At 43.1% G+C, this 14,779-nt stretch overlaps 1 protein-coding gene across 1 annotated transcript in view; it reads left to right on the plus strand.

The window, feature by feature from the left end:
- Positions 1 to 14,779, plus strand: part of dnmt3bb.1 (DNA (cytosine-5-)-methyltransferase 3 beta, duplicate b.1) — a 34,769-nt gene that overhangs the window by 12,488 nt on the left and 7,502 nt on the right. Inside the window, exons 3-16 of the mRNA XM_064298044.1 lie at positions 3,891 to 4,041; positions 4,969 to 5,057; positions 6,168 to 6,320; positions 6,858 to 7,013; positions 7,562 to 7,720; positions 7,944 to 8,051; positions 8,981 to 9,122; positions 10,507 to 10,629; positions 10,748 to 10,792; positions 10,967 to 11,046; positions 12,438 to 12,550; positions 12,933 to 13,116; positions 13,678 to 13,762; positions 14,180 to 14,325. Of these exons, the coding sequence (XP_064154114.1) occupies positions 3,891 to 4,041; positions 4,969 to 5,057; positions 6,168 to 6,320; positions 6,858 to 7,013; positions 7,562 to 7,720; positions 7,944 to 8,051; positions 8,981 to 9,122; positions 10,507 to 10,629; positions 10,748 to 10,792; positions 10,967 to 11,046; positions 12,438 to 12,550; positions 12,933 to 13,116; positions 13,678 to 13,762; positions 14,180 to 14,325 (1,734 nt within the window). The remainder of the gene's footprint in view (positions 1 to 3,890; positions 4,042 to 4,968; positions 5,058 to 6,167; positions 6,321 to 6,857; positions 7,014 to 7,561; positions 7,721 to 7,943; positions 8,052 to 8,980; positions 9,123 to 10,506; positions 10,630 to 10,747; positions 10,793 to 10,966; positions 11,047 to 12,437; positions 12,551 to 12,932; positions 13,117 to 13,677; positions 13,763 to 14,179; positions 14,326 to 14,779) is intronic.

A 14,779-nucleotide genomic window follows, 5' to 3' on the forward strand; every position in this document is an offset into this window, starting at 1 on the left:
CTGACTGAAATGGAGTCTTGTGTGGGCCCCTTCAGGAATGGGCGATGGGGGGCCTAGCATAGCACAGCACAAAGGCAAAATGAATGAATGACCCCCAAAACCACCTCAGCCCCTGCAACCCGGCCCCTTCAGAGAGCCTCACCAAAACCCTGCTGGGACAGAGTGTGTGTGTGTGTGTGTGTGTGTGTGTGTGAGAGAGAGAGAGAGAGAGGCTTGGAATTACTGAAAGAAAGCAGAGGAAACTGGAGTTGAAGGTCATGTGCTGGTGCTTTCTGTAACTGCTGCATTACCATCAGTTTACCCTATAGAAACAGGGGTCTCATTGAATCTGCTTCATTTGCACCGTACAGTATTTGCATGGGATTTGGTGTTTGTTTGTCCGTCCACTGTTCCTTTTATTTTCTATCGGAGCTTGCAGCCCTCTTTATTCCATCTGAATGCAGCTGAAATCAGTGCACTACGCTGCATGCAATATGCATATACACAAGGCACTGACACTCTCCCTCTCTCTCTCTCATTTACAAACACACATACGCACACCTGGCTAGTTTTCAATAACACATTCATGCTGTTATTTTATTGGAATCATTGAAGTTCTTCAGTGCACATTTTCACCAACATGATTGTTAATAAATGTAAATTAAATTTTACTAAATAATTGATGTAGCTTCTACTGAATCTTTCAGATATCCATTTAATGGTTATTCTATGACCCTAAATTGTGCATACCAGAAAATAATTTGTGGAATTTAACTAAAAAAAGGTTTTCTGTGATAGCAAAACATTTCCCGGAGATTGTACGTGGTCTGTTGGAGTGTGGGAGCTGCCATTTAAAGTTGGAACACTCCCAGACCTTCTGGGAGACTGGGTGTACTTGTGTATACCTCAGTGTGTGAGACACGATACAAGCCAGTGATCTGTACAGTACTTTAACTGTGACATTGCCATCAGCTTCAAAGTATTAAGGATAACATACATTGTCATGTGTGATTAGAAAGATTCTGTAATGTAAAGTGATTGATGGCTGCTCTGTAGTTTCTTTTGCATTGATGAAATTAGCATTTACCACCAGACATGTGGATATTTACAATGAAGGAGGGAGACTTAAAAAAGAGGCGACGGTGTTTAATATTAAAATGTAATTAAGAACAGTAAAAATATTTTTAAATTAAAGTGTATTTCAAAATGTGCCACACAACTGTCCATGGCAATATAATGAAAAAATACTTAAGGGGTGTCCTCACCCATTCTCAGTGTAAACAGTGCCCTTGGGGAGGGGCAGGGAAGGGAGGAGTACCTGTCATTTTTATAGTGATTTAATGGGCATGTAGTAGCCTTCTTATTTTACTGACATTCACACCACACACACAGATTAGAACAGCTTAAATTGCGCAACGAAAGATGATAGTTCATTAAAAGTTAATTAATTTTGTAGTTTCACTGGCATGACATTCACTCACACCGCCAAGAAAGGCAGTTTGGAGTCCTGTGGTCTCTTATCTGGGCCTTTTTGCCATCTAGTGGTGAAAGGGAGGTATTGCTCTTACTTTGGGGGAGCTGCTCACTCAGTCAATGAGTTGAGAGAGTAATTGCGCAAAACAAATGTTTTTGGGTCTGCTTAGTCACTGCTCTAGTATTGGGAGTACTGCTGCAAGTGCCTAACTGCAGTTATTGTCAGACCAGGTCCAGACAGATACCTTTTTCCCCGATGGCTTCTCTCATATACCCTTAACTCTGATGATCCTTGTGCTTAGTGCACTTTTCTGGCATGCTCACACTGATGGGCATTCTCACTGAGCTCTCATTGCCCATTTTTCTCTCCCTGGTGGTGAAGGCTTACCGTGATTCTCACATCATAAGTGTTGATAAATGGTCAGGTCTGACAGACCTGCTGCCACCATGTCAGGTTTGTGGAGGCGATTATTTGCATTCAACAAAAAGGGGAGAGGCGAGAGAGATTGTTTATGTACATTGCAGTACTTGGGGGAGGGGAAATTGTTCAGCTATCACTGAGTTTCACTCTTAATCTCTTTAATGAGGGGGTCCTTTATACAGTTCTCTCATGCTAGGAAAGGCTAAACACCTCCAGGTGACCTTGCTGATCTCTCTCTCTCTCTCTCTCTCTCTCTCTCTCTCTCTCTCTTTCTCTCTCTCTCTCGTCCATCAGTCTTTTTTTCTTTCTTTTGTTCTCGTCATATACAAATTTCTCAGTTGCTTTCTGTTCCTTATACTCTTTCTTACTCTTCACTCCCTCCATCTTTCTGTGTGCTCTTTTTCAGTAATTTCAGTTCTCCATTTTACTTCACTTTTCTTTGTCCTTTACTTCCTTGATACTTAATTCGTACTTCCTTGTCTGTCTTTACTGTTTCCATTTCTCCATTGCTCTACAAGGCCATAAACCTGAATCAGTGCAATTCTGATAGTGTCAGGCAGGGCTGTGTTATTTGGCTGCCGGCAGGCCTGAGGTTTGCTGTGGCGGCATGTCTCCGGCCTTCCGCTGAAAAACCGGTGGGCCTAAGAGCACTTTATTACCGTCATTCTGGAGGCGCTGAGCCGTAAGAGACGTGCAGCGACTAAGGAGACGTGAGCGGGCAAAGGCGGAGAGCTTTGAGAGGAGGTGTGGGCGCGGTGTTGACTGTTTTTTGGCCGAGCTTTGCTCTGGCTGCTCGGCGCGCTGTGCCGATTCGCCTGGAGGACAGCTGCGGCGCATGTCTGGCATTCCTGCGGAGATTCCGCGTCGCCGACAGCAGGCCGCATTGTTCCCGGGCAGAGCCTCAGTTCCTGAGGATGGACACAGACCCGCCGTCTGCCCCACCGTTCTGACCACTCTCCCTCTTCCCACTTCCTCGTGGCTGAACACACCCTTTTTACTTTCCTTTATTCCCCCTTTTTCATACTTTGACGGTGCTGTAATTGATTCATGAAATCATTCTTTAACAGTTTATGTTTTGAAATTATAATCCTAAAAATTATGCTGTTTCTCATTTTAAAGCTTATTTTTAAATGTGTAGCTATCTCTCTTAGGGATGTGATCAGTTTGTTGATTTGTCGATTGTCCGTCTTAAACACGCATGTCGTCTGTTAAATCAAATAATCAAAAATCATTCTTTTCTTTTTTAATTCTCAAACCGTTCAAAGTAAAAGATCACCAATGTTACCTAGGCTGCTGCTCTAAATGGGTAATAGAGGGGGTGGGCGGGGCTTGTTGTTATTCACTTTAACGTGACTTACCGTGAGTTGAAAACCTCGTTCTCTTTCCTCATCTGCACCTTATATGTGTCTAAAATGCATTTCCAAAAGGCACATGCCAACCTGATACATATTTCACAGGGACCTCTCTCTGCTGAGATCCCACATTCGAGTTACAACAGGGCAGATATGGGCAGGTCTTCCACCCCTGGGGTCCTTTCTTTCAATGTCAAGGATTTGAGAAGCCAAGGAAAAACAACCAAATAATATCTTGAGGTTGGCAGTGTAACAAGTTTTATTTTCTTAAGTCAAAACCAGGGGAGGTAGATACAGTTTCTTTACTTGTCAATAATGCAGGTGCTTTGGGCTCTGTACATCAGAAAGGATGCGTTGATATTCCTTCCCTACAGGCGGTGCTCCACCTGAACATTTGCATCATTGTCAAGGGTGCCTGATACAGAACTGCAAGTGTTAGGGAAGGCACCTGGAAGATGCCCTCTGATACCATAGCATGAATCTTTTAATGTGAGAGGTTTTTGTTTGGTGCATTCTGGGTCTCATGTTTAGAGACATTCTCTGTCTCTCTCCATCTCTCTCTCTCTCTATCTCTGTCTCTATCCATCTCTCTCTCTCTCCGTCTCACTCTCTCTCTCTCCGTCTCTCACTCTCTCTTTTCTTTCTCCATCCCTGTCTGTTCTAAGGCTGCCGTAAATGGGGACATGTCTGCAGTGGAGGGTCTGTCAGAGAACGACAGTGGCCTGGGGATGGCCAATGAGAACAGTCCCCTGACTGCTGCTGAACCGCCTTCACCCTTCAGCCCCAAGCAGAACGACGGCGCTGCCTCTCCCCCTGGTATGAGATGCCTCCCCCTCCAATCACCACCCATGCCCATACTCACTCTTCCCCAAACATGCCCCACCATTTACTCCTAAATCAGCTCACCCTTCCCACTGTTTATCTGGTCATTTTCCTTTTTGCAGTCCCGTAAGTTCTAGGTATTCACTAGGTAAATATGTGGTAAAAATAGCACATAATTGGGTAATTACCACTGTTAAAAATTAGGTAAATACTTACAACCTAAAACCGAAATACTTAGAAACACCTCCTCTATTGCCCATGAATTCAGGGGACTACCTTGTAGTTATCAATGGTGTGTGCTTTCTATGAATTTTGATAAAACGTCTTTGGAAACACCTCTGTTAGAAATAAGTACTGTGTACTTTCCTAGGAAGTAAACAATTACACCCAGGCTATAACATAGATAAATCTGTGATAATTACAAGGTTAAACAGACAGCCTAAGTAGACTGAAGTAAAATAACGCAATGAGCAGCCCGTTTGGCATGATGTATTAACATAGGATTTTGAGCATACATAGTCATGAAATGGCCATAGAAATTCCACTCCAGCTAGACCCCAGATATCCCCAACAACAGTCACACTTTCCAGTTAGGCCCCAGATATCCTCAGAACACATAATAGTTTTGTACTTTATAATATCTTATAAAAAATAGCCTGTATGTCCGCTTTTAAGAAAGTCCATAAATGGTCCCCAGATTTCTTCACAGAATTGTAATTCCCCTTTAACAATGTAGGTGAGCCTTTTCCTAACAACACACAATGACTACTCCTTAATGATCTGGCTTATGCCAGGGTTGGTTGCACTTTTTCGAATAAAGAGCCCCGCTCTTTATTTACTCTCAAGAGAATCGTACCGATTATCCTTCTCTTGTTGCTCTCTGTCTCTCTCTTTCTCTATTGTCTCTCTCTCCTTGGACAGATACAAACCAGCTGGCAGGTGGCAGGAAGAGAACCCGGAAGCGCTCTGAGACTGAGGACGAGTGCGTCTGGGACTCCTCCTACGGTGAGGTACGCTAACCTGAGGGGTACATTCATTAGCAGATTTGGGTCTGACTGCTTACCATTACCATCACCACATATCTGTGGACTTGGGGAAGGCAGGGATTCATTGAACGGAACTGAGGCGGGTGTGTGTGACTAGAATGGAATCTACAGCACACTAATGCCCAGGAGTAATGTAGCTTATAACCTCCACCTACCAATTATCTCAGGAAATTATTGAATGAAGAAGGTATTTAAAGTGAAGTATATTTGGTGATGTACTGAGTGACACATGCAGCCTTACCCCACAATTTGTGAACAGGAGAAGCCACTAGCTTTGTTGGAAAGGTTAATGTTAACAATCATTATACAGTTATAATGGCATGCAACGACAAAAACAGCAATATTGTGTGCTGTGCACGTGAAAACTATAGGCATGCATTGGTGACAGATGTATTCTTGGTGCTTATTTACATGGAAAGCCCTAATTGTTCCATGCTTGTAGAGATAGTGTAGTTCATAGAGAGATAATATTGACTAGTGAGCATGGTAGGGTGGATGTGTGGATGGCAAAAAAGGGACAAATCAGTTAAAGGGTAATTTCTTTTTTTGGGGGGCGGGTCAGAGATGCGGGAATGTAAGCAGATAGGGAACAAAAAGAGCTTGGAGATAAAAACTGGGTTGAACTGATTATTTTCTAACAGGTTTTGAGCAGTGATGTTATCTGATGAAGATGAGATGACTTCCCCCAATAGTGTGAGAACATCCAATCGCTGCAGGCTATACGATTTCAAAACAACCTGGGAGATAATAACAAAAGAGAGAAAAAATTTAGGATTTTTTTTATGGATCAAAACAAACACGCCTTCCCTTTGAGCATTTTTTCCCACTTGTAAGTGGTTCTCAAATGGTTCTAGGTCACGAAACTGGAATGCTTGTCTTGGGCTGTGTGCCTATTGAACAGCAGGATGAACTGGTTTTAACTGTCAGAAAAATTGCCCTCTGTCTTACGTTGTTGTTGTCCACCCCCCCCCCCCCCCCCCCCCCCCCAGAAAATATGTGTTGGTAACAAACATTAGATTGTGCTTCTGATGTTGTGGTGGTGGATGATTTTGAGGTGATTGATTTGGCTGGCAGGAGGACAAATCGCGGGCCGGGGCAGGCTGCGAAACGGGCCTGAGACAGCGGCCTCCTCCCAGGACTATTTTCCAGGCTGGCTTGACGCCACACAGCAAGCCCCGCAGCCGGGACCGAGGCCGGCAGGGCAAGCAGGAGCGCGGAAGTCCTCTGGTGAGACGCGTGACACCCTGATGCAAGGATACTGGGCACATAACCAGAGTCAACTTCATATAGTCTCAGCAGCTCTGGCTGCAGGCTTTCTTAGTCACACCAGTCTATTAACCCAGAAAGGCCCCTCTGAGAACACACGCAGACACACACACACACACACACACAGAAACAGAGATATCAGATCTTTGTTGTAACCACCTTGTCACAGGGGTTGGAGCTAAAAGACCCTCTGCTTTGTTTGTAAAAAGTGGGAGATGATGTATCTATACCTCTTCTTGTGAAAGAGGTGTATATTGTGAGGTCAGGTCATATTGCAGTATTTTAGGTCTGTAAAAAAAACTACATGAAAAAAATCTTCATGATAGATAAAAGCTGCATGCCTATACCATATAAAATGGCAATGTTTTGCATGTGGTCGGATGCCAAGTTGAGCATCCTCAGTCAGAGGTAACTAGGAAACCTAGCTAGCTTAGATCAGACTGGGAGAGTAAGCAGCATGTGGGATGTAACCATGGTCTTGTGTCATGTCATGTGCAGAGCCAGGCCATCACCAGTCCCTGTCTGATGGTGGGCAGTGTGGTGGAAGGCCCTTCCCTGGAGCTGCTTGAACAGGACTCAAAAGACTCGGCGCAGAGCAGTGTCACGTCCTCCTCTCTCGCTTCTGCTGAAAGCGTCAGTCAGCCTGAGTACAAGGTAACAGCAGGACCTGAGCTCACCCTGTCCCACCTCCCACATCCCACACCAGACTGATGTCTCTGACCTGCTTATTCTTTTGTCGGTGGTCCTGTTCCCTGTCTGTGTTCCATTTGTAAGGTGTGAGAATATATTTGACATATAGGCTGACTCTCTAACCTGATTTTCTCAGTTCGAGTAACTCACCTCAGCTCTTGTAAAAATATAGAAAAACCAGGTTTTCTTTTCAAGTGTATTGATACATTCACCAGTTCAGTTTTAAATGAAGGGATTCATATAGACACAGTTCTGCAGCTGGATGATTTAGATTTCCAACAAGTTGGAAGTAAAAAAAAAAAAAAAAAACATTACTATCAACAAAGCATACCTGAAAAGCAAGTTTGGGCCCGTGTGAGCAGATGAAGCGGGTGCTGAACAGCTGTACAATCACGCCGGCCTTGTTTGCCCATTGGCACCTGGTGCGTTTCTTTACGCGTGGAGAAGGGCTTAATGCGTGAGCTGTCTGCTCAACTGCTGTTCCCCTCTGCTGTCTCCACCCTCCTCTCTAGGACAACAAAGGCTTTGGCATCGGGGAGCTGGTGTGGGGCAAGATCAAAGGCTTCTCCTGGTGGCCGGGCATCGTGGTGACCTGGCGTGCCACAGGCAAGAGGCAGGCCTCCCATGGCATGAGGTGGCTGCAGTGGTTTGGAGATGGAAAGTTCTCAGAGGTGAGGGTAAACAGAGCCACAGGAACTACTCCACTCCTCCCATATTATACCAGGGCAGGAGACTGTGTAGTATAATAATAATAATAATAATAATAATAATAATAATATTCAGCTTATTCCATGTGCATCTGTGCATTTGTTTACTCATCTCATATTTCTCTCTCTCTCACACACGCACACACACACACACACAAACACACACACACTACTCTCTTGTCTGTAGGTCTCTGCAGACAAGCTGGATTCCATCACAGCCTTTCCCAAGTTCTTCAACCAGGCCTCCTACACCAAACTGGCATCATATCGGCGAGCCATCTTCCAAGCCTTGGAGGTGAGAGAAATTATAACTGAGAGAAACAGGAAAGGCCTGAGAGGTGTTATGTGGGATTTTATTTTATTGTAGTTTATTAAGCCAGCGTGTTTACTGAGAGTGATGTCTCTGGTAAGAGAGGCAGTGTGTCAGTAAGGGTACACACAAAAGTTGTAGGGTGCATTAATATACACCCCTCTGAAACATTACATAACATGGTGGCTAAATGAGTTATGCTTCGGTTTTGGTGGAATGCAAGAGCATAACTTCAGTTTGAATATTGGGGGGTTGAAATGCATAGACCCCGAGAACTGCAAGGGGCATAACCCCCCCCCCAGAAGAACAGCTGTGAAATTATAATTTCTGGTGAATTCTGGTGAAGGGGGAAACTGATTGCTAAGGCTGGGTGTCACGAAAAATATTGGCTGAAGTTATGAAGCAGTCCTGGCAAAGTTGTTGAAAGAAAGAAGAAAATGTTTAGGAGTATATGCATTTTAAATGGTTGTAAACTTTGTCAAAAAAGTAAATATGCATGTGCCTGTCTGTCTTTGGAATTCCCCAATAATCCTGCATCGCTTCTGCTTTATTAAATATTGTTTCTGATAGCTAAAAGCAAGTCAAAATAGGTATGACCATTGGCACCTGGTTTATGTTTGTCTTGCATTAAAATTGAAACACTGATCCAAATTTGGAACATCTGTCTATCTCAAACCACTGTATGTCTTTTACAGCTGTGCTGTGGTCTGTCTGTGTCATTGAGCAGTGTGCCTGTATATGCCGGTCCATTTGTTAGTCTGTCTGTGTTTAGCACCCCCGGTTGAGGCTGAGAGTGTTGTTTCAATTGTGCATAGGTAATTTATTGCTTTGCTCCAGGGGTTGCCAGTACTGTCTTTTGGACCAACCTCGTGCATTCACAGCTGTCTGTTTCTTTGTCTGTTTGTGTTTGGAAGATGGCCAGTATGCGTGCCCAGAAGACCTTCCCGCCCTGCGAGTCAGACAACCCAGAGGACCTTGTGAAGCCCATGCTGGACTGGGCCAATGGGGGCTTCCAACCCAAAGGGTCTGAGGGGCTCAAACCCACAGAGAACTCTGGTATAATGGTCCCCTTCCTCTCTCTGTCGCCGTGATCACAGCCGGAATTGCTCTCTAGTTCACAGTTTGAGCCAACCTTAAAAAAGGGCAATCATACCCATCTAAATGAGTGGAGCAGGTCACGGCTTATATTGTGAATTTGCATATTCTTATTTATTGTGAAAGGCTACATCATATCTCCCGATCATGAACTGACAACCTACCCTACTGCCCTCAAAGAAAAAAACTCACAGGCATATTTTTTCCTCTTTCGATCTCTCTATTGTGTCTGATTACATTGGCAGGTTTGTTATTAGAGGTGGTTTTACTTGTTGCTCGTAATTTGAAGCCTATGTCCTTGTTTCAGATCCTAGTACAAACATAGCCTGAGGACCTGCTTAAGGCTGCAGTTATAGTATACATATATTTTGGGATTTTCCTTTCACCAGATATAGTGTTGGCAATGCTATGTCTCTCTGCACAGTGTTATCATACATACAGTATATGCATGTGCAAGGAGAGCATGGCTGGCAACAAACATGTATTTATTTTTGTATATATTGCTTGATAAATGATTGTGTTGATTATCCCAATAATCTATTGCCAATTAATTCCAGTCATCTTTTACATTTTATTTATTATAATCAGATTGGAGTAGATAACCTACATAGTTAATAGAAATGGTATGTGCAGCAATATATTGTGATATATTGGCTGCAGTTCCGAAAGATTAATTTAATTGCTTAAAAATACTGGTTACTTTTAAGAGGTCAACTCCTTTGTTATTCGTATACCATGTTGTGTGCCAATCTACCAAACTATCTGTATCAATCTGTCTGTATTTTCTAACAGATGGATTAATCTTTATCCCTGCTTTGAATTCAAGTAGCCTGCAAATATCTGCAAGTTCAAATATATCTGTGGATTTAAGAAAATGCTGAACAATTATCTGATGTAAAGAAAAACAACGCAATCACAAAATTACCAGTATGTTATGAAATGCTGTCATGTTAGCAATGACGGTTATCAGACCTTCTACACTATGGCCTCTGATGAAATTGCTTATAACAAGACTTTAAGGGCCTGATTTACAAACCCCAAACACATTGTTTGAAAATGACATCACTCACAGCACTACTTCATAATGAGGTATGCATGTTCTCAAGCATACCTTTCCTTGTTGTTGTCTGTCTGAAAATGTCAAGATTTTGACATCTTTAAGAGGTAGTTAAAAGAAGAAAGGATCTCAAATACAGTTACTGTAATAATGCTGCTGACTGCTGGATTTGCAAAGAGAACAGTTATGTCATGCAGGCCATTGTTATTATGTGAATACAGTTGTATCAATAAGTAACATTTTATTGCAGAAATAAGTACTTACATTGACTATGGTCATCTTCTTCAGAAAATGGATCACTGAATCACCAGGTCCTTGACGTTAGTCTGCCGGAGTATTTCCCCACAGCCAAGAGACCAAAGCTTAACTTGTGCAAGGCCAAGCAGAGCACTGAAGATGTCTACAGCAGAGGTAAGAGGTCACACAAGGGCCAGCAGCTGCATGATCACTTTAAGTACCCAATACCAGGATTTTCAAAGGCCAAGATATATTTATTTATTTGTGGTTTTTTTTTTTTTTTACATTCCAGAGCAAATGGTCCATGAAATTTTGAAGAATAACAGAAGCATAGAAGGTGAGTAATAAATTACCCATGTTTTTACTCAAAGAGGTGTGAAATTAAATACTTGTTGTATATTTTATTACTTAAAGTGTATGTATGCCAAACAGCTGTGATGGAGCTCATATACTGTTTTATTTCATGTTATGAAATTCACTGATAATTTTAAATTTTCTTTATTTTGAACAGAATTTTGCCTCTCTTGTGGGAAAACAAGAGCGGCAACCTTTCACCCACTTTTTGAAGGAGGACTTTGCCAAACATGCAAGGTACTGGGGAATGAGCATTTTAAAATAATCAGCTCAACTTCACTAGTTCAAAGGTCTGTGCATATAATGTCCTTTGGGTTCCTTTTGAGTGACAGATGAGATGAAAGATGATTTAGTGTTGAGCTGCTCAGGACCTTTGACTCAAAGTGAGTTTTGGCTGGAGTCAGTCTTGACATACCTTTCTTATAGGCTACAGCATTCAGCTGGCTATACATTAGACTAAGTCACCTATGCAGATTTTTACCTTGAAAACCCATTGCTTAATTATCACATACTATACCACTAACTCCCAATGTAGTCATATTTTTGATTTTGTCAGTATGTCACTAGTGCTAGATCCGTTCCTGTATATTTGGTTATAAACCGCTGCCAGTTTTGGCAGTCAAAGAGGGCAGAATGTAATATCAGGATAAATCTGTTGGGGGTGAGCTTGTAGAAAGCATTCCTCCAGCATGTCATGCGTAATTTCAGCCCTGTAGACAAATGTCCACAGAAATCAGTTAAGGCCTGAGTGAGCTTGCCGAAGAGACTGTTTGTCATTTTAATTGCATCCCAACAAGCCTGCACATGAATACTTGCGCTTAAAAGAATGGCGCATCTCAGTTGGGCCATGCTGATCAAAGCACTTCCAGCAATGTCAGATGTTCAGATTATTTCTGCAGTCCTTTCTTCATGGATGCATATGCTTCCTTGAGTCCCCTCTGCTTTGATGGGTTTAGAAAAGGATATGCTGCTGCTGTTGATAGATGATGATGATGATGAAGATGAGGATGAGGATTGTGATGATGATATTGATGTTGATGATCCTGATGGTGATGCTGCTGGTGCTGCTGCTGATGATGATGATGATGAGGATGATGCCTGAGAGACTTACTTGCTGTGTTTTGTAAAGAAAAATGACAAAAACATTGTCAACAAAAATTCCTTTATGGGGTTGAGGAATCAGTTCTCAAAGTTCATCATTCATCATTCTGGGTCTCCTGTACTCAGTCTCTAGCTGAGCCTGTTGTTCTTTTTTTACCATGATGGATGAGCCCAGTTACAGCAGTCCAAATTAACATAAGAAAAGAAAAAATGCGGGACACAGAATTGTTCTTATAAAATCTGTTTTTTTTAAGTTTGAGTGTACCTGAGGAAATTTTCATGTATATCAGGGGAATTTTCTTTAACACTCTTGAGGTGATCTGGAATTCATAATACAGATATAATGACATCTGTTTGGTGCTGTACCTGTTATAACAATCAAACATAACTGCCTTTTAGGCTGGAGGAAGGTCTCTGCACCCTGTCTATCTTAATGTGCTAGGACATACAGTACATTTAGAGACCCTCTCACTACATAATGATTTTTTAAATACGTTTCTCTATGTCTCATCTGTTTGACTTGCCAGGATGTGTATTTAGAGATGTCCTACATGTATGACGATGATGGCTACCAGTCCTACTGCACAGTATGCTGTGGGGGCCGGGAGGTGCTCCTCTGTGGGAACGCCAACTGCTGCAGGTGAGGGGCCCGTTCGCACCTTCCCTCAGGATAGAGCAGGACATCTGGTGGTCTCTAAGAGCTCATGATAGAAGATGAGCGATAATACAATAACGTGATGCAGGGCATAGCAATTCGTAAAGTTGCTACTGTTGTCCACTTTATGATAAAGAGACCATTTTTTATCAGAGGTTCTCAGAGTAATTTCAGACTGCACTTCTCATTCACCAGTTCACACACACCGATCTTCTCAATCTTGACTACAGATTTTCTCAGTCGCACCTGTTCTACCCAACTCTTCCTGTTCCTTTAGTTTCACTACTACCTGTCGCTCTTATTCCATCTGTGCCAGCAGCAGTCCCTGTGCTCTAAGCTGTTGTGTCTGCCCTCACTGCCCGTGCAGGTGTTTCTGCGTGGACTGTCTGGATATCCTAGTGGGGCCTGGGGCCTCGGACAGTGCCAGGGTGCTGGACCCCTGGCGCTGCTACATGTGCCAGCCTGCCCTGCAGTACGGCGTGCTCCGACGCCGGCACGACTGGAGCATCAAGCTGCAGGAGTTCTTCATCAACGACAACGGGCAGGAGTTTGTGAGTTTACCCAGCGTGGCACCCTGTGGTCTGCGGGACTGCATCACCTGTGCCGTGCCCCACTTCTGTGGCTGCACTTAAGACCATCTGCTCTATGTAGTGCTATGAATCTGAGCTGACCTCCAACTAAACTTTAATCTCAAAAAGGAACTCAGAAACATAACACATGTTATGGGGGCGACATAGCTCAGAGCGGTTGTCTGGCAGTCGGAGGGTTGCCGGTTCGATCCCCCGCCCTCGGCGTGTCGAAGTGTCCCTGAGCAAGACACCTAACGCCTAATTGTTCCCAACGACCTGATTGATACCTTGCATGTCAGCCTTTCACCGTTGGTGTGTGAGTGTGTGTGTGAATGGGTGAATGAGAGGCATCAATTGTAAAGTGCTTTGGATAAAAGCGCTATATAAATGCAGTCCATTTACCAGGCCATAACAAAGGAAATGAATTCTGGAATTATTTATTTTTAAGATTTTTTTTATGTGCAGGTGTTTGCTCTCTGGTTAGTGTTTTAGTTTTATTAACAATGATTCCTAGAGCTTAATCTTGCATATAATCTTGTTCAGGAAAGTCCAAAGATCTACCCAGCGGTCCCGGCAGAGCAGAGACGTCCAATCCGTGTCCTTTCTCTGTTCGACGGTATTGCCACTGGTGAGCATGGGGATTCCCTTGGGCATTTTTATTATTCCTTAAGCCTCTCCCATAAGCCACACCCAGTCACCATACAAACAGTCTCCTGCAATTTCTTCCTTTGTTTCCTGTTGTAGTCATCACTTTAGAAATAAAGGTGTTCTTTAGGAAACAAATTAAGGAACAAATTTACCTAATGTACCCTGAAAGTACAATAATAAAATACATTTTACGAACAAAAAAGGTGCAAATGAAATATATATTGCTGGTGAGGGGTACAATTGTATGTACCTGTAGGTTATCACCCCAGTGACAAGCATTTGTATAAGCACTTTCTCATACCCTTTATTCTGCGAGTGATTGACACAATGCCAGGTTCAGTAAATCACCATTCTCTGTGTGCACACGTGCGTCCGTGTGTGTGTGTTTGTGTGGCAGGATATCTTGTGTTGAGAGACCTCGGCTTCAAGGTGGACCAGTACATTGCGTCAGAGGTGTGTGAAGACTCCATCTCCGTGGGAGTCGTCCGACATGAAGGAAGAATCCAGTACGTGCACGACGTGCGGAACATCACCCGGAAGAACGTGAGTGGAGAACCCGGAAGAGGAGGGGGTTAGGAGATGCTCTGATGACTCCTAGCAAAGTTGAGAAAATCATGCCATGTGAATGCGGGCTTCATTTGTCTTCGTTTCATTTTTTTTGTCTCTCTATTCTTGCTTCATGAAAAATTATTCTTTATTCTTTATTATTCTGCATTATATCTCATCTCACCTGAGCGTTTACAAGTCCACAGTTTAGCTGATGGCGATACGCCAGTAATATAACGTGTAAGCTTTTGTGAGAAGTCTTGCAGCATAAAAGCAACCTGCTGTGTGGATACTTTTCTTGTGGGTGGCAGTCAAGAGTCCTTTATGAACTTTTCATAAATTCAGTGTCTTGTGTCTGCCTTTGTGTCCATGGACTTTGCTTTCATTCATCTCCTTCTCCCGCTCACCTGAACGCATTATATGTCAGCATATTTACACAGCATCATCAGTA

The sequence above is a fragment of the Anguilla rostrata genome, chromosome 11, assembly GCF_018555375.3.
Source record: "Anguilla rostrata isolate EN2019 chromosome 11, ASM1855537v3, whole genome shotgun sequence".
In the NCBI taxonomy this organism is placed as follows: domain Eukaryota; kingdom Metazoa; phylum Chordata; class Actinopteri; order Anguilliformes; family Anguillidae; genus Anguilla; species Anguilla rostrata.